This window comes from Parambassis ranga, chromosome 4, assembly GCF_900634625.1.
Source record: "Parambassis ranga chromosome 4, fParRan2.1, whole genome shotgun sequence".
Taxonomy (NCBI): domain Eukaryota; kingdom Metazoa; phylum Chordata; class Actinopteri; family Ambassidae; genus Parambassis; species Parambassis ranga.
In genome coordinates, this window is record NC_041025.1 from 16,223,875 (window position 1) to 16,249,594 (window position 25,720).

General features: G+C 41.7%; 1 protein-coding gene across 24 annotated transcripts in view; it reads right to left on the reverse strand.

The window, feature by feature from the left end:
• Nucleotides 1-23,888, reverse strand: part of adgrl2a (adhesion G protein-coupled receptor L2a) — an 89,437-nt gene extending 65,549 nt beyond the window's left edge. For all 24 annotated transcript variants that reach the window (XM_028402983.1, XM_028402986.1, XM_028402982.1 and 21 more), the window contains exons 1-2: nucleotides 23,261-23,888; nucleotides 4,022-4,208 (exon numbers count right to left, since the gene is read on the reverse strand). In XM_028402983.1, the coding sequence (XP_028258784.1) occupies nucleotides 4,022-4,097 (76 nt within the window). In that variant the 5' untranslated portion in view covers nucleotides 4,098-4,208; nucleotides 23,261-23,888. The remainder of the gene's footprint in view (nucleotides 1-4,021; nucleotides 4,209-23,260) is intronic.
• Between the last annotated feature and the right edge of the window lie 1,832 nt (nucleotides 23,889-25,720).

The following is a 25,720-nucleotide window of genomic DNA, read 5'->3' on the forward strand; positions in this document are numbered from 1 at the left end:
TGGCACAAATGAGTACTTCAAAAGAACAGGGCAGCACATGGTTCCACAAATGCTTACTTGACAGAAACTATTTCAATTTTTTTTCTTTTTAAGATAACATACACAGCTGGAAAAGAGGAGCCTAGTGGATAGGAATGTAAAGCAGATTACTGTTCACAGATACTGTATCTTAGCCTCTGAAGAACAGGATTATGATATCAGGACTTATAGTTTGCCTGATTGGATTTACCTGTTAGATATTTATCTTTTTTCCCCCAGCCTGCCATGATATAGCTACTTCAGGACTGGCCAGAGATATTTTTTTTGAATAAATATGTGTTTTTATGGTCGCAATAAAAGGCTAACCAGATCAAATACTACAGGTGGAGGCACAGCGCTGGGAGTTGCTGGATCCTGTTCTTGCAGGTTCTGGCTCACTTTAAGCCCTGGGCTTTTACTTCCTGTAATTACATTTCAGAACACCTTGATTGTCGATTTCACTCCATTGACTTTGAGATGAAGGCTTTAAGTCTCTGCTCTTTCCCTTTTCACATGGTACAATAAGAGGACTTTTAAAGGTGCCCTTCCCAATTGCCCTTGAGAAATCTCGAGTCCTTTAAACATTTAAAGCTTTGAGAAGAAACAATAGTGCAGTTTCAGGGAAGAATTCTCTGTGTCTGGCTTGTCAGCACAAGTTTTTAGTCAGTGATACGCAGCTTTTATATTGTAATAGAATGACAACATGGAATCAAGGCTAAAATAACTGTTGTTGCGTTAAACCCCAATGACCTTCCTTACTCTCTGGTGATGATGTCATATATCTATCATATTTTAATCTATGAAAGAAACACACAAACATAGAATTATAAACTTAGGAGCTGCATCAGCACCAGACAAACACCAGACAAATATGATGCAGACAACATTCTTGGCACGCTGTCTGGTTGGAAGTTTCTCCCTTCCTCCCTCCCTCTCCATACAGGATCCATGGTCTGCTCTCTAATTTTGCCTCTCTGTAATTCTAACAGTCGTTGGGAAAGCCTTTGAGGAGAGCATGCGGCTGAGATAGGTGTGAATTGTTATTCTGTCACTGATACATACAAATCCTTTCAACCCCACTAGACTCGACTAAATTATTTTGGAAGACAATTTAATCATGTCTTGCAAGGGTAAATCATCACAGTTTTTTTCCAGAAAGAAAATATTATTACTCCTTAAATTACACCTTCACCTCAATTCTGGTGGGTTGCTATGGTGACATCCATGGGGGACATCAGTGGGACAAAAGGAAATAAACCAGCTGCTTTAAAAAATGATCACTTTGGATACTAGAGGCTGAACTTGTGTTGATGCAAAACAATACAGACATAGATACACACAAAGGAGCGTACATTACTCCACAAGCTGACGTACCTTTCTATAGTATATTTTCTATAGTATATTCAAATGTCATGTCCTTCAAAAGAAGGACTGACTGACTGCATGACTAACAACATTGTGGCGATTAATAATTAACTTAGTCCTATATGTTTCCTGGAGGAAGTTTTTGTTTTAACGACAAACATCTAACAAAGCCCTGAAGACAACACAAACAGAGCGATTACACCATCATATGCAGCAATGACACACAGACAGGCCACATGAAAACGTACTTATATCAACTCAAGTGATATTAATCTTTGTGTGCAGACGTCATGTCACAAAAATAAAAAGAATGTGAGGGAACATAAGGCACATAACACGCCCATGCATCCAGCTTTGTGGATAACCCAACTAGAAAACAAAATGACACTCCACCACTTCACTGCCATACGTTTGTGTGATTTGAAGAGGCAGATTTAAAAATGAAGAAATTTTTCTTCTTTCTTTTAACTTAATCTGCCTTCAGAACCACAGAGGACCTTATACAGCTGCCTGAACAAGCTGAGAACGACTTCTTTTTTTCACTTCACTTGATGTTTGTTTAAAAAATAGACCCCTTAAAACTGAGGAAAAGTTGGATTTCTCTATTATAACCCCAAAAATCCCAAATGATATTCAGTCTCTATAGGGCTATAGGATTGCAGACACACTCAAATAATGATAGTTAAATTTGTGTTGAAAGGCGGCTGAATATATATATATATATATGTGTGTAGTGTGTGTGTCTATATATATATACATATAATATGATGATTATTGGATTAGTAGTATCTGTCTGACTGTAAATAATATTGTATTTGAAGAGTAGATGTTCACAGAAAGGAACTACGTTTTTTCATACAGTAATGTAATTCCTTGATGATTAAGTTGGAAAGCTCAAGGCCTCAGGGTTCCCTTGATATCGACAACACTGTGCTGCCTCTTATGTATATGTAACATAATTAAAGTAATGAGACAAATCTATTTCATGAACTAATGCCACTGACTGGACTGTGGGATGCATATATATGCATTTTTTTCTGGATTAAGATGTGAAGAAAATGAGGAAAAACATGAAAGATGAAAGACCTGGAAATGCAGCGAGTCAGCTGAGCGCATGCAGACACACTTATGGACACGAGTCCAACCGATGGAGTCAAATGCAGAGGATGAGACTGATGTGGATATAGTATCAAAACTTGGCTGTGTGTATATACCGCTTCCTTAAGATGCAAAATAGAAGAAAAAAAAACTTTAAACTATTTACAGCATTCCACTAACCCATTTAATTCAATTATAAAATACATTAAAAAGATATTAGGGGCAGACGCAGTTTAATGAAGCATGTTTACTTGGGGATATTGTTTGTAATGAACTGTTTCTAGGCTGATCTCTGTGACTGAGATGGGAAAAAAGGGAAGGAGGGAATGGGGGAGTTTAGCATTGGCATGCATATATATATATATATATATATATATATATATATATATATATATATATATATATATATATATATATATATATATATATATATATATATATCATATTTTTTTGCATGAAAACTGCTTGGTTAGGTTTAGGAAAGATCAGTTTGGGGTGAAACTTTAAATAAAGTTACTGCAACAAGCTTTTCCACCTTTTTTTTGCAACCTAAATTTTGTGAAGCACTTGTTAGACACCAGAGGAGCTAAGATAGTAATGGAAACCATCTTTTTTCTCATGTAAATGACGTTTTCAGGTTAGTACCATTTTTTTACATTTATGGGAAAATATAAAGTGTTTCTGTGAAAGTCTTTAAAAAATCTTATTTCTAATATGATTAAAGATCAAATCAAACCCAGATGAGAAACACATATTGCACCAGCATGACTTGATACAGTGTCTCTTAAGCATCATGAGAATCCATTGCCTTCCAAACTTGAATCAGTAATCCTACATAATTGAGTTTTTAAGAAAACTAATAAAGCAGCTATAGTGAACAGTTGGCCAGAGCTTCAATAGTTGGCATCAATAAACCAAATCTGTATTGGCTCCTTTTAGCTATTGCTGTAAAAAAAATACCAACTTGTTTTTTTTTTTCTGAATCTAATCACCAAACATCTGAAGTAACTTACCTCTATGATTAAACACTAATATGTACAGGATACAGTTTGGCTTGGACGTATAAATCTTTGTAATTACGAATACAGCTGAGAGTTATTTAATCAAAACTAAATGCGGTATGATTAAAACACATTCAGGCTTCATATTTTTTGAGGTGTGAAATCTGTGTGTGTCTGCCATGATACAGAACATTTTAGCGTGGAATTTACAAATGGATCCAGCTCTGATGCCACTGGGAACAACTGACGCTTTCAAGCAGAAAATCTCAGACAAATCACAATTTACCAACTAATGAAACCACTCAAGATTATCCCCCATCCGCCTGTGCCCACTGTCCTCCGAGCTGCATTACTTACACAAGCAGTGCCTACACTCAGAGGGGCAGATTTGGCTTGAGTCACATTTTTTATTGCTTATAGCTATATGCTTGGATAAGACAATAGAAAAATAAATCCAGTGCTGGGGTTTCAGTGAGCTGTCTGAAACAGCACTCATTCAAAAACACACATAAGAAAACAACCAGTTCATTCAGACTTACCTTCTGTGGAGTGTACTTGGGCTAGAGTGATGAGAAACCAGCAGAAGGTGTGTAGTTTCCACAGGGAGCATGCCATGGTGCCTGGTGTGGATGCTTCGTGGCAGGTTTGTGTGTTGTGATTAACAGACTCTGGTTAGAAAAGTCCAAGCCGGCTCCTCTCAGAGAAGCTCATCATTGATCCTCTCTCCTGCAGAGCAGACCAAAAAGAGACATTCACTTCAGAAATGTATTCCATGTGTGAGCTCTCTGTGGTGCCTGTGTGATTTCACACAGGAATTCACCCTGAAACACTGGTGTCACAAGGCACTTGATGCGGCACATACATTCCACTGCAGAAATGTGACAAACCTTAAGCTGTGAAATGCTACAAACCCTACGCAAGCCACCAATACAAGCCCAGAAGGTCAATAATCCTGAGAAGGGAAATCCCTTAATGGCAGCTCAATGTAACCATTTCACTGGCAGGGAAAGAGAGGGTGGGAGGGGGTGGCAGTTGGGGTGGGAGTGGGAGTGGGAGTCAGGTGGGACCAATACTTGTCATCAAATATGGAGGCCCGCCCTGTGCATCGCCTCATGACCCATGGCCAAGTGGTGCTAACCTTATCAGTTCTGTGTCAAATTGTGTTTCCTGTATCTGCTTATTCAAAGTTTTCACATCTTAGTAGTGACTTTAACATGATGTTGATTAACTTCATCATGTACTTTTTATTTACCTATTTCATTAAAAACATACTGTAATCCAGTCCACTCTACTGACTCTTCAAGCGACGCTGCATCTAAGCGCTGGGGGAAATATTAAACTCATGGTTAATGCTAGATTTATCTGTGTTAATAGCATGGTGAGCCTTTTATCCGGCATTAGCTTGTTTGCTGTCTGAGAAAAATCAATGGTGGAAAAACTATATTGTACTATTGTATCATGTTAAACATCCAGCACCACGCATCTTTCTGCAGAATGGAGAAAACATATATACCCATGCACTCCCTTTGTAACACCATGACCGGTGTCTGCTTCTAGCAGCACTTGTATTTGACTGCTATTCTGTGACTCCTTTCACCCCCACACCCTCGCCAAACAAACAAACACTACCAAGCAAATGGTCACTTCTCACTGTGTTGTGACTGACCACACACTACCTTATCTCTCCTGCCCCCCCTTATTCCCTCCCTCTCTCCCTTACATCTCTCCAAACCAGAATTCCTCTCTCCCCACATCATCCATACCTGTCTCAATAGTACCAGTCTGAATGTTTGTTTTTGCTCTGTTTCGCTACAAAAGCAAATGGCCTCCTCCCTGTCACAGATACAGCGCTGGAGCCATGTAGGGTGAAACCTAATGCCTACCTGCGCGCCCAGGCATGCGTTTCACACCGCTAACGGCTCCCTTTTGTCTGTGTGTTTACACTGCTGGGCTAAGCTCAGTCCTCTCACTCCCTTGAACCATTAGCACATTCACCATGGGATATGGCATCACTCCGGCAACAAGGCGCATAGGACCCCATTAGAAACTGTTTTTTTCTTCTTCTTCTTTTTTAGCACATTCAAAAACAACATTCCATTTTTCTCCGTGTCTGCTGCAGCATACTATTGTTAGTTAAGATTCGAGGGACTGAATGTTATCATTCACACTAAGGGCTAACAAGAAAACTGAACTGACTCAGTGAAGACAGTGAGGAATTCTGTTTGTCATGTACAGTCAGAACTGCACAAACCTCCTCCGCACTGGAGAAAATCCACAGCCCTGAAGCTCTTTGATCCGTTTGGTCTGACTTCTCAGACAGTGTAATAATTCATCAGCGAGAAAACATGCGGAGCACACACATTAGCCAACAAAGTTATAATTAAACCTGCCATAATCAGCTCATCTAGTTTGACATTGCACCTCACCTGAGACCTCTAATTTTAGAGCCATTTAAAAGAGGTTAACAGGAGCAGAACACATGCAGACACAGTGTATTTAGTTTCAATGGAATAATATGCAGTCATGAGGCTTGACAAATGAAAGTTGATCACATAGACCAAACACATTGGATTCCAACAAAACCTCAAACCTATTTTTTTTGTCAGTGCACGTGGCACCAATTAATTTTATCAGGGAAGTGGCCATGTGTAATCAGCCTACACTCAAGGTCCATACAGTATAATGAGACCTTAAGCTGATTGTCTCCACAAAAGCTGTGTTGTGAGCATATAGGCTTAAGGATCTTCATCTGCGCGCACAAAGTCTTAGTCCTTACTGTTGTGTCCATTTAGGAAGAGAGACAATAGTCAGATCTCACAGATTCCAGGGAGTTTAGGTGTGAATGATGACAATCCCATTCAGCCATTATATTGTCATGCACAAAGTAATATACTATGAAAGCTCGGATTAAAGCAATGTGTGCATTCAAGTAACCTAATTATATGCATTACATGTTTACTGTGGTGAGCTAGTGTAACTTTTGAAGCTTCATCTTTTTGAGACGCATTGATTGATAAGAATGAAACATATGTGCAGTCAGCTAATGTTGTATTTTTGCAACTCGCGTCTCTTCCACACATGCAGTTCACTCCAGACATTTTGCCCAGACTGACAAGGCTCTTTGTGTGAGCATAAATGTCAAACTCAGACGCACTGACTCTGCAGTACCAACTCCAGGTATACTGTCCTATTGAGTCGATGTCTGAACATAGCAGGCAGCCCAGCACATTCACACACGTTACAGCGCATCTAGTCCAGAAACCCCACCCGCTGTGGGGTGGCATGTACGTACAGGACTCAATGTTCGGACAAGATTCTGCAGATTTCAATAGAGTTTATGCGTGAAAAAGGTTCCAGTGTCATGGAGAGGATTTCTGTTCTCAGCCAGAAAACAAAAAAAAAAACAAAAACAACACGGCACTCTGCAAAGCTTTGTTCTAACAGAATGAGTTGGTTCCTTTGCCTGGCATCAGTGCACACAACAGCAAACACAATCACTCAGTGAGTGGATTGCCAGGTGTACTATAATCAATAGTGATTTAATGCGATTTTTATCTCACCTTTCCTCATCTTTAACACACAAATTTGTCAGAAAATAGGGTTCAAATATACAATATTTTCCTTTCATGCCAAGTATATGTAAAAACAGAAATATAATAGAACAATGAAATAACATTAATGTTTTTAATGTTATCATTTTACACAGCAGATTTACACTAACCTGCTTTGCTCTGGTTCACTGGTGCACAGACAAAGTATTGGTTAGACGTGACATAAGCACACAGGTGCACTAACAAGTACACAGCTTATGACCTTCAAGTACATAAGGTAATCTGGTTGAGGTCTAATAATTTCAATTTCAATACCTCTTGTATTGCCTTACCCTGGTTGCAACTGAATTGTTAAAGCGTTTGTAAACACTGTGATTTTCCCTTCACAGCTGAGATTAACTCTGGATTAACTACTGCTCCTAAATCTAAACTGGTAAGTCTTCTGTTGTATCACATTACCTGCCTAAATTTAACTCAGTACAGTATTTTATGACTCAGCTTTAAATAGTAATACCTGAATACACTGTTAAGGACTTGATGTTCACACGTGTAAACAGTCTCAGCCGGAGACATCAGTGTTGTATCAATATGATTATTCCTACCTACCTGTCATCATCATTTAGCATAAAATACAGAGGCAGCAGCCGCTTGTGTCAGAATGTGAAGACAAAGACAAGATGCCTTTAAACAGTTTTGCCTTCAAGGTAGCTGAGACCCCCACACTAAGAAAAAAAGGCAGAATGTAGATCCTGGTACATGGGAAAGGATGTCCTGTAAATGGATGATAACAGTCCCATACTTTAATATATTTTGTATCATGCTGTGAGTGTTTAACATGCTGAGACACCAAAGGCGCAGAGTGGAGGGAGACTGTCTGACTGCCGTTCTCCTCATTAAACGTGCCGAGGTCTCCCCTCTCAGTTGGGGGTTTCTTTTCTCTCCCTCTCCCTCTCCCTCTCTCCGTCTCCCTCTGCCTTGTAGCACAAACTGCCGGTGATCATACCTTTACTGTTTGCCGAAATGGCCCTCGACTTGGGTGTGATCTCAGGTCGGGTTTTAGCATCTGTATATCAGCGTGGTGCTGAAGTCTGCGTGCACATGATGAAGAGCATCGTGACCAAAGAGATGTTCTGTGATCGTTGAGCACAGATTGCTAAAAATGTCAACAGGCATCACACTGTTTGGGCTAAATATGAAGTCACTGCAGACAGATGTTTAAGTACTCTGAGAAATGGAGAAGCCACAGAGGCGTGGACCCAGAGGCTTTCAACATATGAGTGTGCTTGATATACTTGCAATGCAACAGAATGCTTTATAATCAACAACTTAGTGACAAAATTAGGAATTGCCAGGGCAGTTGGTCTTCTTAAGAATGGACAGGGGGGGAAATAAAAGGCTTAGTAACTGGGAGGAAGAGGGGGTTATTAGGAGGGAGGGGAGGTGGGTTGATTGAAAAGGACAGTTTGAAATTTAAATGCAAGGGGTGGGGTGGGGAGTCTGAAAACAAGAGGCAGATGTGAAAGAATGCTGGGCTTCTTAAACAAAGCTCCTGGTTGTCCCCTCTCTAGCTGTTTGAGGGCCACAGGAGAATAGAGGAAGAGTTGGGGCATTCTATAAAATGAGGTCTGGGAGAATTAAGGGGAGGGGGGTTCCAGAATAAAGAACCTGAGTGGGGGCAGGGGGACGCTCGAGTTACAATAAAACACTGACAGCTTGCAAGTCTTGCTTGACCCTTGAATTAGCCCCTGAGCTTTCAACAAACCTCAAGAAAGAGTCGGGATGTTAATTGTCAGAGAACATCACAGGGATGCAGAGGAAGGGAAATATGTGGGGCCAGAGATTCACTGAAATGTAAATCGGGTCCAACAGACCACCACATGTTGCATGAGGGAGGGAACACATTTGGTTTCTATTGGGCTTTCCCAACAGTATCCTCATACATGAATTCATACATACTATAAGAGTTCTGTTATCTCTGTTTCTCTTGCCCGCTTTGAGAGAAGAAGAAAAAAACACCTGGGGACACAGAGCTCAGTCACAGAAGACTAAGTCTCAGCTGTGGAAGAAATATATTCCCCAAAGCGATTGCATTTCTGCTTTGACACTGCTGAAGATGTACAATTTGCAAGCGTGAATCAGAAAATTCGCACTCCACAGTGGGGAGATTGGGCTGGTGATCAGATGAGTCTGGAGTCCCACTGAGTCAGATATGGGGCAGGGAGGAATCAGAGGCTGACCCCTCTGCTGGGGGAATGATTGAGAGCAGCACAGGGCCAGAGGAGCTGAATGACACCCAACCAAACACTGTGTGACTGCTGGTGCCCCCAAACGCAGGCCCTGACCCTGACAGGAGCTAAGCCAGTGAAATACCAGGTCAAACACGCATGCTGCGCAACAGGACTGCACTATCACCCCCACCCCTGGGGGTGATAGTGGGGTGGAGGGGGTGATGGTTGAGGGAGCAGGAGAAGTCTAAAAAACAAAGGGGAGGAGGAGGAGGCGGCAAATACTAGTTACTACCTAATCTACGTCCTAATCTGTGGACACATAAAAAAACATTTAGATTAAATAAGAAAAATTACATCATGTACACTTCCATTGGACAAAAATACAGTAGACTACGAGAGAGCCTGAGCGCGTGACATAAGCGTGGTGCTTGTCATGCTCATTCCTTTTAGTGTTTGCACCATTCATCATTTTTATGAGCCACTCAATTAATCGATTAGAGTACTCCCCACTGGTCAGGACATATGGCTACTAAATAAAGCAATCATGAGCGGAACCCTGGCACACCCCAGCTCATCAATACACACAGAGAGAGAACGAAACGGACACAATGTCAAGAGAGACTACATGAGATGGATGAATATACATACATATATTTATATATTTATAGATTTTAGTAAATGTGAGGAGGTCAATGTGTTTTGTTTTTTGTATGAGCTCATGTGCTATCAGTGCTATCTCCTGATGCTTAAATATATATTAAATCCTCATATTCACTTTAGTAACTAAAATCCTATTAGCACTGAAAGACACCTACACCTGTCTGTCCACATGGATTATAGTCAGACGATTTGCCACAGTAACAAAGTTTTAATACAGATTCCATACATTTTTTTTTGTTCTAATTTTGATGTTTTACCGAGAAGTGAAGTGGATTATCTCGAATGAAATTTCAAAATGTCATTTCCACTTGCTGATAGCACAAAACTATTCCTTTCAGGTCTGCAGAGATAAGAATGATTCAGCCAGGGCTGTTAAACGGTGCCTTTGCCAAATGTTCCTCCGCTTAGGAATTAATAGGCTGACATTAATACAGCAAGATAAATAGGCAGGTCAGGAATGGGAGCCCTGCCATTATATGGGCATCTCATGGTGATAGTACCTGCCAATCAAGTCCAATAAGTCCTTGACATGCCATGATTCACCTTGAAATACACACAACACATGCAATATGTAGTGCACATACTCTCCTAGTGTCCAGACAGTCAATCCAATTAGTATGTAGCACATTAATGTTTTGCAGGGTTGATGGCCGGAGAGCACATCGGGTCACAAGAAGAGACGCATTTGTTGTGTGAACACGGCAAAATTAGTCTAAACAAATGCATCTAGTCTACACAAACTGAGCTGGGCCACAATCATCTTCTCAATTTCGAGTTCTGTGCAAAAAATATTACAATGTAAAGTCAAGCTGCTTGGACAAAATGGACAATTAAATAAAGACAGGGTCAGGGATTCATCAGGAAAAGAGAGATCCGCTGCCAACTTCTGTGTGTGTGTGTGTGTTGACATGTTTGTTTGCAGAAGTCAGACCAAGACCTTTCTGGATGCACACGTCTATGAAAAAAAACGTGTTGTATTTACTCAGATACGCACCAGCAAGCAGCTTTTGTGACCCCCCCCCCCCTCCTTTTTTTTATTTAAACTGGATAAAAAAACAGACATCGCTCCCTCCTATTAAGGAACCTCAGCATCAATAATGCACTGTGATCGTGAGGCGTTATTAAAACAGGATGATTAATTTTTAAGGCAGTGGGCAGCATCACAAAACATGAGGAAGGTAACGGAGAAGATGAGTTGTGTGAGAGACACGTTTTAAAATGGAAGAGGAGAGCGTGAGAGTGGGAGAATAAGCCATTTATCATCTAAGCCGTGAGAAAGGAAACTGTGCAATTATCTTTGGGACTAAAAAAACTCCATTTAACTCCACCTTGAATGAAAGATGTGTCATTAAGTAAATCCACAGCTTTCACTGAATGCATATCCTGATATTAGCCCGTTTTTGCACAATTCAACATTTCAATTGTCTTAAAGCTCCAAAAAGTCCCTTTTCCTTCTTTGTTTGCTTTACTTGTTGAGCTATATCCACGCCTTTGCAACTATTTAACGGCCTCTTAATACAAATTTTCACCTGGATTTGCCTCATTTCTGCAGTGAGCATTGTCTTAATACAGTTTGTAGCAGGTGACAATCCAAAATCCAAAGGTGTTCTTGGAGAGCTGATATTAAGATTTTTGAAGGCTGCTAATTCTTTCAGATTATAAGTACTATGCATAAATGTGCCAAACATTGGCCCAGTCTCTAATTGAGGCTTTTAACCTTTCTGTGGCTCAGGACAAGGACAAACAGCGCCCAAATAAGGGATGCTGCATAATCTTACTCCACACTAAAATAGAAAACAGCACAAGGACCTTCCCCTTGCAGCAAAAATAATACCACACAAATGATTTCAGCAGTGGAGTGGATGTACTGTAGCCTACTTCATCCCTGCACATGTCTATCCCAGCGCTGCCATTGTATCTATTTTCAATCTAAAAAAGATGGCGTGAATGCCTTTGTCAGACAGAGGAAGCGGCGTGTGTCAAGCTAAAACAAGGTATAGCGCCGTGTCTCGTCAGGGAGCTCAGACAAAAGAAGTGGGTGTAGGCTTTCCTGAATGCAATCACTTGTCAGGCCTAAATCTTCACTCAGTAGTGCTCTGACAGGTAATGGTGCTTGTTAAACCTGATGAAGGTATATTGCCCCCTTTTTTCAACCCCCCACCCCAAAGAAAATGTCTAAAAGGCATTTTTTTTTTGCTGCTGAACGCTGTACACGGTCTGCTGCACGATAACATGAAACACATTTTCAATCAGAAATACAAAAGAAAAAGCATCTAACACCACGTTCACACACAGCAACCTGCCACAGACACAGGTCATCTAATGGAACGTCCACACTCAGAGCTGCATGTCCACGCCCGGCTCTGACAGTTCAGGACAAGAGAGACTTCAAAGTAAAATGCTATTGTAGTTTCTAAGCTTGGAGTCTCTACAGAAACTGAGACTTTAGATAAAAAAAACTAAACGTGCCGCCCCCCCCCCCCCCCTCAGTATTTGTTACTCTGTAGGTTTCGCTGAAACATTGCGGGCCGGGTTTCATTTATTTATGATTTTAAAATCGCATTTTGGTTCAACGAAGATGACAAGTACGATTTAAATTTAAAAAAAAATGCAAAAATAACAGAAAAAAAATCTAAAAATGACCAAAAAAATTGTCACTTCATGAGTCGCTTCACAAAATGGCTGATTAGCAGCTGTCTGCGCCACCACGTGTCTGCCCTGAGTTCCTGCAGTGGAAAAACTAACTTACGCCAACAGCTACAGATCCAAGCCTGGAATTAATGTATGGATATTTTTTTAAAAAAGCTCATCTAATTTGATGCCATCTAAACAAAAACATAAGAGTATGGGTGTAGGCTGTGTCGCTGTGAATGCTCGGGCTGCTTCATTAAATTTCCTTGTGCTGTTCCAGTGTCACTCCTCCTTGGCCTCTTCCCCACCTTCAGCTGTGAGAAAGAGAGGACAGTTTTGGGGCTGAGCCTTCTCCACAGCGCTCATTTGCATAACATCAGCACTGTGAAGGGGGATTGTGATGCAAACACGCTCAGATTGGCCCATTCCATTCCACCCACCCCCACCCCCCCCCACCCCCACCCCAGTTTTTTAATAACTAAGGTACTATAAGGCTTCTCTCTCCTGACCTGCTCACTGTACAATATGGATCAGCCTGAAAGTAGATTTCACAAATATGTGAGAAAGTTTCAGTCACAGCTTTGGATGAGAGATGTCATCACGCCTACATACAGTCCATGCGACTGTACTTTGCTTTTGCCCAGAGATGGTAAAACAGCAAATTATGATGCAGAAACATATTCTCCCACTCCCAACTGACCACGTTTCAGCCTGACATGATTAAAAAAAAATATGCAAATGTATCTAAGGCTTATGTTATCGTCCCCTGCCACCCACAGTAGGACAGCCGATACAGCAATCACTGCTTTTGCACCTTGTGTATGTTTAATATGTGTTTGCTCTTTTGTGATAACAAAAGAGGGGAGGGGGGGAACAAACAGGGCTTTTTCTCTGAATAACTGGACCAAAGTCAGGGATCTGAAGACACAAGGAGCGAGAGAGTGCAGACAGATACAGGAGACTGTCAAGCAGACCGCGATAAAACATTCACTGGGAAATTATCTCCCTGTCATAAGGCCCTCCTGTTTTGAATACCAAAGGAATTCACATCCCCAAACAAATTCTGAGAGGTTGACCAATTTTTGTGCTCTGCCAAACGATAGCGAATGGTGGCGCAGGTCGCACCTTTGAACCGCCGCACAGGAGGTAGCACGAAGCAGAGATTCTAATCTCCGCATGTCTGCATAGGTAATCCACTGAAGTGCAATTGCTCCAGTTCTAAGTTATACAAAAGATTGTCAGGAGAATAAGACTCACTATGAATATGAAGTGAGCGCGATAACAACGTCCCACGGTGAAAGGGAAAGTAATACTTTGACAAGAGCTCTTGCTGGGGAGGAACATCCTCCTCTGAACAACAACAACAACAACAACAACAAGCCCTAGACGAGGAGGCTGTGCATCCAGAGCAACATAATTAACTAAATTATGTAGATAAAACATAAGAAATCATGTGACACGCCGTTAGCCGTCAGATTAAACCAGGAAGTAAGTTTCATATTTTAAAAAAAGATATTAATAAATGACATGCCGAAAAAAATCAATTTTGGCGGCTGATATTTTGACCAAAAGTCAAATATACAATAAGATAATAACTTTAACCGTCTTTTATTTTATGTACACAAACTGAAAATTGGACATTAAAAGGATTTTTTAAATACAAAGAAGTGTGACTGAAAAAGAACCAGTGTTCACATAACAAACACACATTAAAAACAGTGATATGCGATTTGTCTGTGTCTAATACATATCTGCTCTTTCTTGTGAATTGTCTCACTCTGTCATCCAGCTATGTTTAACACACAAAAATATCTCCGGCGACATTCGGCGCTCTTGTTTGGGGCTGTTACTGCATGCTCCAGTTTGTATGAATTGCGTTATGAAAGCTTCATTACACCTTTCTGTCTTGGCGCAAAAACGATTTAACTGTTGGGAGTTTAAATGCCGAGTTTGCACCTGAGAAAGTCTTGTGGCAAAGATTTTAGAAAATGTTTGTCCTCAAGTAACGTCTGCACAGCAACAACACTTTCTCTGTACTGCTTCCATTATGCACAGTGAGCCTACGAGGCTTTTTCAGGTGAGGGAAGAAAAGATTCCTGTTTTGACCCTTGCAGTAAAGTGTAAAGTGAGTAGGCGGTGCAGCGTCTGCAGCGTTCACCGTCTCCCCTTGATTGCTGGACTCAGCTTCGGTGTCTGGTTGCTACGAATTTCAACGCTGCTATTTACATTTATATTTAAAAATCACGGTAAATATCTCGGCAAAATATACCAGCTCACCTCCCCACTCATGGGATGCTTACGTGGGTGCACCACAAAGGGAACTTTTCCATCTTTTAAGCAGGTCTCGGCCTCTTCGGGCTGCAGTTCCTCGCCTACCCCCCAGGCCTGCTGGACCCATTTCTGATGGTAATGGCTGCAGGAGCCGCATCCTGTCAGCTCACTGCAGACTCACTACAGTAATCAGCTCAGGCTTGATGAATGACAGAAATGCCACTGGCTCCACTTTTTTGCAACAACACACACAAAAAATGCACCCGTTTCAGTTCCACCCCCCCCCCCCCCCCCTCTCTTATTTGACTGTCCTCTTTACGCTGCTTTTTTTTTTCCTATTTCCATCAACTACTCAACTACTACAGAACAGCACTCATCACACTGGTTCAGCTGCTGGTGCTGAAGCTAAAAATGAAACGTGTGTTGCCGAGGCACAGATGCAGTTCTTTAGAACGGTGAAGCTCGCTCTGAGCTTTCTGCTGGTCATCATTTAACCTTGCTTTGATTTTATCACCGTGTGATTCATATGGACAGATGTTCTCTTTAATGCTCCTAGCTGTTGCTTCTAATTAGAGGTATGTAGTCATATCGCTAATTTAACATTAGCTTGGTGGCGTTCTTTTTCTTGTTTTTGACCGACGATGTCCAAATTTATCTTTTAAAAAAAAGTTTTTTATGACTTTTAATTTTATTATTTAAAATTATTTTTAAGGGAAGTCCTGTGAGAAATTATTTATTTTTAAAAAATTGTTTTGTTTTTATCAAATAAAATAAAGGCCTTAATAGATTAAAGTATTTTTCTTTAAAAAAAAATGTTGTTTTCCTCATTAAATATGCTGCGTAATAAATTTCTTAATAAATATTTAAGTCATGCTATGAACGTATGTGCTGATTTTTTAGGAATCTATAATGTGACAGACTAAAATTTGATTATTATATTTTTTTTCTCCACGTCTCGCTCACAGTCATGTACCAGATGAAGGAGAAGCTGCAGTTCTCACACTTGTCTTAATTACTAAAAACCAGTTTGGTTGGGACTGAATAGCTGAATTAGCCAAACAGGTCGCTCTAATGGATAAAGCAGTCAGGGTATGTGTGATTTATAGCAGAATTCACACCAGCAGAGCCGCCTCACACCTCATTTAGAGGGAGGCATGATGAATTATTAGGGCAGCCTGTAGAAGTATTTTTTTTTCCTGTGCAAATGCCAAAAAGATCAAATCAGTACTGAGACACACTGAGGTGTCAATATTAAGCATTCCAAATGTCATAATAAATACATGAATAATTTGATGTCTCCATCTCCACACACACACACATGAGAAAGTTATCTGCAGTATTTAAGATGTTCATTACCTCACCCCCACGGCAGTGGAGGAGTAGGAGGAGGAGGAGTTGGATCCAACAGGCAGCAGTGAATGCCAGGCCTGGCACAGCTGTACAAGCAAAGCTGTAAAGAGAAGTCACCGGCCACTGTCGCTCAATCTTCCCCTGTGTTAATCCCACGCTATCTGCATTCACGTCAGCCCCACTCCTCGTGTCCCTGCATTGCTTTTCACACTCCTAAGTTCAATTTGGCAGGAAAGTGGACATGTTGCATCACTTCTCCTGGCTGAAAATCTTTTTCGACGTTGCCCCCCTTTCTCCCCCTCAATAATCTTTTTTTTTTTATAAATTACAGACAGCATGATGGCTATTATCACGTTCAATTGATTCAGTGTCATCTTCTGCAAACTATTTCTTGCTGTCTCTTTGGGGCGCTCACTGAAGCAAGTAAACTGTGCTTAAAAACAGACTTTCTAACATTCTAAGCTTTGTGACGTTAAACAGCAAATATGAGCACAACATATGAGATTTAAAAGCCTTTAATGCTCTTGAATCTCTTCTTAGCTGTTCAGATCATCTTCTGAACGGCCTCAATACACCAGCAGGTCAGTGTGTGTGTGTGTGTGTGTGTGTGTGTGTGTGTGCAGAGAAGTCAGCTACATTCATGGGCATCTATCATTTATATTATTATAGACAGATAACCTGCTGTCACATCACACTCTGGGCTGTTACTGTAACTGGACAAATGTGCTGAAAAATGATCAGTCAAGTGATGTCAGGTTTTACTAAGCCAGCAGTCTTAAACCTCACCGTTTTACAGAGAGAATTTTATATACAAGCTCCCATCGGAAAAAAACCACAAATCCCGGCCCCCAGGGCAGAAATTTTTATTTTAACATCCCTTTTCAGGACTGACATTTTGTCCTCTGTTTTTCAAAAATGTTTTCCCAAGAAGCTTCTCTGCAGTTGACCCAAGCAGAGTCCATTGCCTGTGGCTTGTCACGGAGAGAAGAGTGATGCGGTTCTACGGTTAACAGAGAGCGAGAGAGAGAGGGAGAGAGAGGGAGGCTGTGTACTGAGACAGCAGCAGGTGCAGCTGTGACAGTTGCCGTGTTGTTGCTAGCCCCACACTGTAGTCAAGATGAGGTTCACAGATGTAGCCACTCAGTGCAGCGGTTTATTGGCTGCCTTAAACAATGCATCTCTGTCAAGAACAACTCCTCCTAAGGCCATTTCAGTCCAAGAGCGCTCTGTATGAAACAAGGCGTAGAAAAAGCTCGTTCTGACACACAAGGTCAATTCTGCTCCACAGCAACCCAATCAAAGCTGCCCGCGCTCCGCTAGAAACAACCAAAAAGTCCAACCTGAACAAGACATAAAGATCCGAACAACCCATATAATAATATATAAAATAATATTATATATTATTATGATAATTATTATAATAATACTTCATCTTTTAATTGTTGCTATGAGCTTTGCCACTCTCTGATTACTTCACTCTGCAAGCACGTCATCCACCCAAGGCTGCACTTTACTCCCATGTGAGGACACGCATTCCAATCATGCAACACTTTCAATATCTACAAAACTAATGTAATTCCGCCCATTCTGTCCTGTGTGTGTGTGTGTGTTTTTTTTTTCTGCGAGGAATGAAAGCAAACCTGATTCTTTTCTTCGATTCAGACCTTGGAAGTACAGTCCGCAAAAAAAAAAGTCCAGTCCAGCGCAGTGTTTTGTTGAATCTCAGAGCAGTGGAGATCTGAGATAATATGACTATTGTTTTCCTGTAAAGCACCCAGTCTCTGCTTGTTCAATTACTGGAAGGAGCCTCAACGAGGGCGGTTAAATCATTTGCAGAGACATTATCTACGCAGAGAGAGAAAGACAGAGAAAGAGAGGAGAGAGGAGGGAGGAGGAGGAGGAGGAGGAGGATGAGGGTGAGAGACAGAGAGGGGTAGAGCAAAGCAGGCACAGGGGCCAAACTTTAGTTTGGAGAGGAAATAGAAACATTTTTTAGACCACACATGGAGGATAAAAGCTGCAGGGTTCATGATTCACTGCAGGAAATTAATAGAGTAATACAGTTCTCTCTGTTTCAAAGCCAAAAAAAGATATAATAAGATGTAATTGTTTTCATTACAGGTGATGTTGGATATATCTGTGTAGTATTAATGTAACTTCCTCACATATGTCACCAGAAAAACACAACCAGCTCCTCGTGAGTGACTCATCTGTCAGCATGAGCAATCATTAAGAGATAATTTGATTGTTGTCTTTTTTTTTTTTTTTATCCACCGAGCTCGCCTCGTGTGTTTGATGTCTCTGGCATGGTAGCAATTGAACAGACAATTATTTTGTTGATTAGCTTAGTTTTTAGCAACTTCCCATGCCTGTGATATTCCTCTGAAAGTCCCAGACCAGACGCTCAACTCCATCTGACTTGGCAGCTACATTACAAGAACAAAGCTTCCACACTCCCCCAGCTAAACACTGTACAATAAAATATCATTTATCAAAGCCGCAGACTTCCTACTTAACTGCATAGCCAAATAAACATACATAAATATAAAAGACAATAGATGTTTGTTGCAGGACTTCTGGATGTAAACGAATCCACACTTTGAGTTCAAAATCAGATTTACTTTTTAAACCACACCACCAACAACCTTCAATCAAAACCAGCATCGACACATTTTCACAACTTGCTCTTAGTTCAGTTTTTATTGTGTTTCTTCTTCCTTGCAGGTTTTTAGCTGCTTAGCAAGACGTAAGTCAACACAATATGTATGTAAACAGGTGTTTGATATGTCTAAAAAAATACTGCCCCAGTAAATGTTTTCAAATGTTATTCAGTTTTGTACTTTGCAGCAAGAATGTGAGTCTGAATGTGGAGCAGAACGCCCACATCCCAACATGAAATTATTTTTAAGGGAAAAAGAAAAAAAAAAGGCGAGGGGAGCAGAACTTTTCTCACTTGCAATGAGTCACAATTGTCAAGGACAACAGCAGCCTATATGGAGGAAATATATTGCTCTGGCGTGTTTACCCACACCATCCCTAAATAACAGCCCTGTCTTGTTGGAAAAAAAGGGGCTTTTAAGTGTGGATGTGCTTCGCTCTCCTATAATCCAGCCGAGACATTACTCCTTCCCCTGGCAGACGTCCGCAGATCCCCCCTCTCTCCCAGCCAGGCCTTGCTCTCCGCTGCTATGGCAGAGCCGCAATAACTGCTGTTTGCTCAGAGCCTTGCCTCCCAGGTTCTCCTCTGTCACACAGAAATTGAATATTTTCCCGAATAGTGTTGCAGCTGTGCACAGATAAGGACGAGTCCTGTTCACACAGCACAAAGGATGAGACCGGGTCGGTGTGTGTGAGTGTGTGTGTGTGTGTGTTCTCTATATTCTAAATCTTTAAACTATAATAACAAAAAAATGTCTCAGATTAAATGCAAGCCTGGAAAATAATGTCTGTAAAATTACATTTTAAATTTGTAATTTTTGAATTTGTACCTATATTAAAAAAAACAACTGATAAAAAGTTAATGCTACATTGAAATTATACATTTACATCACTTGTCTTGCCAGTAACCCAAACACACACACACACACACTGCTAAAAGGGCACCATGTAAAATATAAAACCTGCGATGACAAACCAGGCCAGCGTGTTACACCCACTCGTTTTATGACCAGAGGACAGCAGTTTATATGACCCACTTTTGCCCTTTTGCACTTCCTTTTCTTCCAAGCACCTTTTCAGAGGAGCACAAAAACGAGTCAAGCGTTGAAAAAAAGAGAGACGCCAGATAAGCTCAGGGAGGCTGCCACTTAAGCACAGAGCTATATGGAGAGCCATCGGCTAATATCCACGCTGCTTCTTGTCACCGGAGTTTGAATCGAGCCCTCTTTTCACTTTCCACCGCCTGCGTCCTTGCACAGTGAACGTTCTGCTAGGAAATTATTTAGGCAAGCACAAAGTTTCACCTGCCATTTCAGAGGGCACCGAGTCCCCCCGCTGCACCAGAGGCCTTTGGCAAGTGGAAACAAATGTTTCACAAAATGGCAGGGAGGGGAACACAGTGGCGCACAGCGTTTTACTGATTGCCAATCGTAAAATAAAATCAGTCATGAAAGGGGAGGTATTGTGGCCCACCAAAGGCCTGCACGTTACATCAAATTTGCCATAGCTTTCCTTTACAGCCTTGTTTATTCCCTTTAATGGCGAGCAGTTATCTGCACAGTATGGTTCCATGTAGGAGGTGTAGAAACAGAAAAGATTGCATTTGAAAACACAAACCCACAATTTACACGCCAAATAAGCAATGGGATGTAAATCTAAATGCTTTAACTCCCTGAAATCCTCTGCTACTCACACAATCGCAGCCTCCATCGCTACCATGCTTTTGCGGTGGAGCAGCTAGCACGTCATTTGAAGGATCTGCAATCTGAAATTGGTTCCTACTGTTGGTTAACAAAGGATGTGACGCTCATGAAGGGCAAAAAAAATAAATGTGAATTTTGTTGCACAGCACCTCCACAAAATACCACTAGCACAAACAATCCGTTCAGCCGGTAAGCAACCTTTAAATCAGCCATATTGACTCACCAATTGCTGCTCACACAAAGACAACCGGCTCATATCCACGCTTGCGAGAGAGCGTGACACAAACACAAAGTGAACAAATGTTGCCACTGGTCAGTGTGTGCACACGCCTATTGAATTAAATCAATAACAAATTACCTTAATAAAGCCAGAGTGGAACTGGCTGGCTTGTAGTTAGAATTTAAACATCTGGAGGGGCAGTGAAAGCTGCGTTATGATCTGTGTAATGCACTAAATATTAGAAAAAAAAATAAAAGCCCCCTCAGCTGCTGGTGTCCTGGAGAGGAGGGGGGTGGTGGGGGAGGACATCCCAGCAGAAAAAATGAAGCAACAGTCCATAATAGCAGAATCCCTGACACCCGTCCACACTGACTGGCTTCAGAGTCTCGTGTTTCTGAGACAGAATGATACATAAAGTGAAAGACAGTGATATGCAGCACATACGGTGCAGAAGTGTGCTGGCTTGAATCGATCTGCGAGTAGAGATGAACGCAGCAGCAAAGAGAAGCAATCTGGTGCTCAAGGCAGATCAAGAGCAGCTGCAGTTCTTTGAAACCGGACGCACTTCCCCTGAAACAAAGCTGTAGACTGAAAAAGGTACTCTCATGCTAGACTCAATGGTAAAATGCTCATAATGGCATGCCTGGGCTAAAGATATCAAGCAGCAAGACATCCGAGAAGACGCTCTGCTTCTTTTGAAGCACACTAGATTACATTCCTCTGGCTGTTTTCAGATGCCGACAAATGAAACAAAGATTTTGGCCCCGTTTTTTTTAAAAAAAATCAAGAATTCAAAACTTCATGATTTCCCAACCCTCCCCTCCTCCCCTTCTCCCTGCTTAACACTATTCACCCATGCATGGTGACCTGGCTCCGAGGAGCTTGGACATCTTCTCCCACAATGCCACACAAACAAAAACAAGGGAGATTATGTTATACACAACCTGTCACACAGACTTGCTTACAAGAGTGGGGGGAAGAAACAAGTCTTTCAGTTCAACACACACACACACTCTCTCTCTCTGAAGCCTTTCAGGCTCAGCCAAAACCGGTGGCACACACAAAAAGAAGAAATACAGTGGATTGTGTAAGGGCTCGGACCACTTTGATATGCTAATATGTTCCTTCCAAACAGCTGGAATATGCACTTGCATTAATTTTTTGGAGTTCCCTCGTTACATAAAAATAGCTGTTGGTTCCTGCCTGATAAAACGCCTTATTGCCCTATATGTCTAACACATTCTGTGTAATGTATGGCGAGCCTCCACACACACACACACAAAATCTGGGTTAATTCCACTGTTTCAAATCTAAAGAGGATCCTTTAAAAACTGGATGAAAATCATATTTTACAGCAGCATGTGTTTCACCTAATCATCACCTTTGGTAAGTGTGTTGTACAGAAGGCTAAATACAGACACGAGGTACATTCATGGACCTTTAATCCAGACAGGAATTCGTAGCTCTGTTTCTCCCACTCTCTCTCTCTCTCTAGATCAACCATAAAAAGAGAAGAAGAAGAAAAAGGCTGAGGGCATGTGAAGACTGGAGCTAAATTTATCCCAATCCACTGATCGATCACTGAAGATTGCTGCTCTGCTCCAGGCTGCCACGCATCAGCGGCTGGCCGCTGCGTGTTGCTCCAGCCAGAGGAGAGGCACACACACACCGCATGTGCGCGTCTGCTCCCCTACACTCTTTAACACATGGTTGACAAGACACGTTCGGAATCGGTAGGCCTAAATAATAAATGTGCAGTAAAGAGATCTAATTTGACTGCCACTCTGCACGGCGTGGATTCCAGTGAAGTCCTGACACAGTCGGACCAGTTTACCTTTTCATTTTTATTCTTTGATTGATGGACTGTTTCACTTCACGCGCTTGTAGCCAATTGCATCCTGAAGGCTATCTGTGGCCAAAACTAATTATTACTCTGTCAGGCGAGGCTCCACTGGTTTTTTCTTTTTCTTTTCTTTTGGACAAATAGCCGCCTAACCCCAATTATAATGGATTATCCTGTGAATGCTCTCCAGAATCACACCGACATCGCTTCTCAGGTCACAGCTTCCAGCATAAATCCCTATTCAGGACCATCAGTGGATTTAAAAAGAAGAAAAAAAAACTCCAGCAAAACAGCAAACTCCTCCTCAACTTTAGAGGAATAAATTCCAAATAAAATGCTGCTTTTAACATGTTGTAGCTGCGCGTCACTTTTTTAATAAATAGCTTCAAATTAGGCGAACTCGGCAGCCGAACAAATCAATCCACATCTGGTTATGTTTTCATTAACCCCCGTTCAATTACGCACGGAGCCAGTAGGATGATTTAGAAGGTGTTCTACCTTTAAAATGAACGTCATGCTTCAAACCTAATCACGCTTCCTCTGTTTAAAAGTAGCTCTAAAACTCTTTTTCTTAAAAGAAATAAAAAGTTGTTCACTCCATCAACTCCAAAAACAGGCCGATCAGACTAAGAGAAACACACACACAAAAAAAACTTCTCTTACCTTTGTGGAAAAGCTGTGAAGCCAAATGAGGCTCAGAGGAAGTCGGTGTGGATGAAATGTGGAGTTTAAATAAATGAAAATAACAAGTGTCAGATTGTGGAAAGACAGTCTGATGGGAACTCCTCTGCAGCGAAGAGAGTGAGTCTGCAGGTCTGAAGCATGCTCCCCTGATCTGGGACAGAGGCTGGCTATCAGGCGGCGGGTCCCTGTCCTCTCAGCCCGTACATTCCCCTGCACCGGGCGCACACTTCCATGGCATGCAAGGTGTTGCTCTGCGCACAGTCCTATAACTTCGCAAACACCTCTTGCACCTCGGCGCTCCTGTGCGCCTTCACAAACAGGAAGAGACGCGAATACGAAGCTCAGAGGGACCAACAGAGACAGAGAGTGAGCTGGTGACTGAGAGGGACACACACAGTGGGCTTTTTCAGTGTCTGGTGGAAAAAAAGAGAGAGAAAGAGGGGAGAAGACGAAGACGGGTCCTCGCTACTTTTAGCCGCCGGTGTTGTTGTTCTCCTGGCTCCTCTGATTGAGACTGTGGAGACTGGGCAAGTTTCAGCGGCTCGTCTCTGGAAAAGATCCCGCTCACAGTGTTGAGACACTTGGTGGAAGCAGCGCGGAGCGGGCTTCCAGTAAACAGCGCCAGTGCAGTGGAGAAGCAGGCTGCCGTCTGCAGGAGCCGTCTGAGCGCAGGACTCCACCAAAACCTGACATGGACTCCCGATCCGCGATGACTCGGAGTCTAGACTTGTGCTAATCAAATCAACTTATTATCATAGCCAGCAGCAGCAGCAGCAGCCTGGCTTCTTTTTTTATATATATAACACTGAGAGAGTATTCAACTACATCATAGAGAACGGAAGGAGGTTATCAATATAGTATCCCTCTTTCATTTTGGCTCCTTTTACTGCTTGGAGATGCAACGCTGCCTTCCTTGAGAGGCCCATGCTCTGTCACAGTAGGCAGTCCAGCCTATTCAACCAATGACAGAGGACTCATTCTACTGTAATACTACCAAGCATCAAAAGGAACATGGAAGTACAGGCAGACTTTTTCACCCCCCTCCTCCCCCTATCTCTCCCTCTCCCTCTCTCTCCCACTCTCTTTCTCTCTCTCTCAAACTGGCCCCACAGGATAGCACACAGGCCCAAGCAGCAGTGGTCAAGCTGTGGAGCCAAGTGAGTGTAAGAGCCAAAACGAAAAGAGGCTTCTCCTTTTCCTCTTTTTTTTTTTTTTTTTTTACATGATTCATGCAGCAGTCGAGGGAATTTTGTCAGGCCGGCTTTGACCTTTGCACTCTTAGCTGTTTGTATGTCATGTCCACATTTACTGTATTTATAATGCAAGCGATCACACCTTCTCCTGCACTGGATTTCTTGAAATAAAATATAGATACTGATGGGAATTTAGAAAATGAAATTATCTTATGTTTCCATTCCTATCTTTCTATCAGAACATCTGAAGATAAACAAAACACACGGGTCGCAACTGTTTCATGTTTATTTCTGCATTGTGTGAGCATGTTATGATCTGCTTCAGGAATTTTGTCCAGAAAACATCAGGCAGAACGTGGGTACACACCTGGCTTCAATAAGAACTGTCTTTCACCCGCTACAGGGGGGAAATGTGAAGTTGAGTCATGCTTGCCAGGTGAAGGTGAACGCAGGAGAGGGGCAGACTTATGTTTTCATAAGCATAATTTTACATAATAATACAGGCCCTTTTTTTTACAAGGGACCAAAAAAAAGAGGGAAAACAGATGTAATAAAAGGTCACCCAGCGACAGGCATCCATATCTGGAAAATGTTTATTTATAAGCCCAGACTAAAAACACATGTGGCGTGCATGGCTGCAGCAGCTTAAACTGCCTGTTTGCATGGATTCATTTGAATATGTTGCCTCAGATTGTCAACAGAGGGCATTAGACTAATGTTGCATTCCTTCTGAATGTACATATATCACTGAGCTGTAAATTCACAGCGAGATAAACAGCTGAAGACAAAGATATCAGTTTGAGTTAAATGTTTCTAGTTTAGGCCACTTTGTGTGTGTGTGTGAGACGTCTTTTCTGTAATGAGACAGGGACATTTCACATTTATGTGCTGCTGAAAGGTGGCACAATGGTGTCCATAATAATGTGCTCAAAAGGAAAACGAGGTCATAAAAGCCTTTTGTTTTGAAAATATCAACTGAAAATAATAAAAAAAATGTTTTTCAGCAGGGTGAAGATGTAACGGCAGCGTCTCTCTCTGCAGCTGGAAACCAGAGCAGATGCTTCAGACAGACCTCAGTCATCCATAGTGAGAGCAAACACGTCGCCCCATTTCCCATGTGGATCCCAGCTCGCCTCTTAACCTTCAATTGTTCACCTAACAATGCTTATTGGTTCTTTCCTAAAATATTTGCCCATGATTGACATCTCAGGCACACATGACCAGTCACAAGGCCGCCACTGAAATC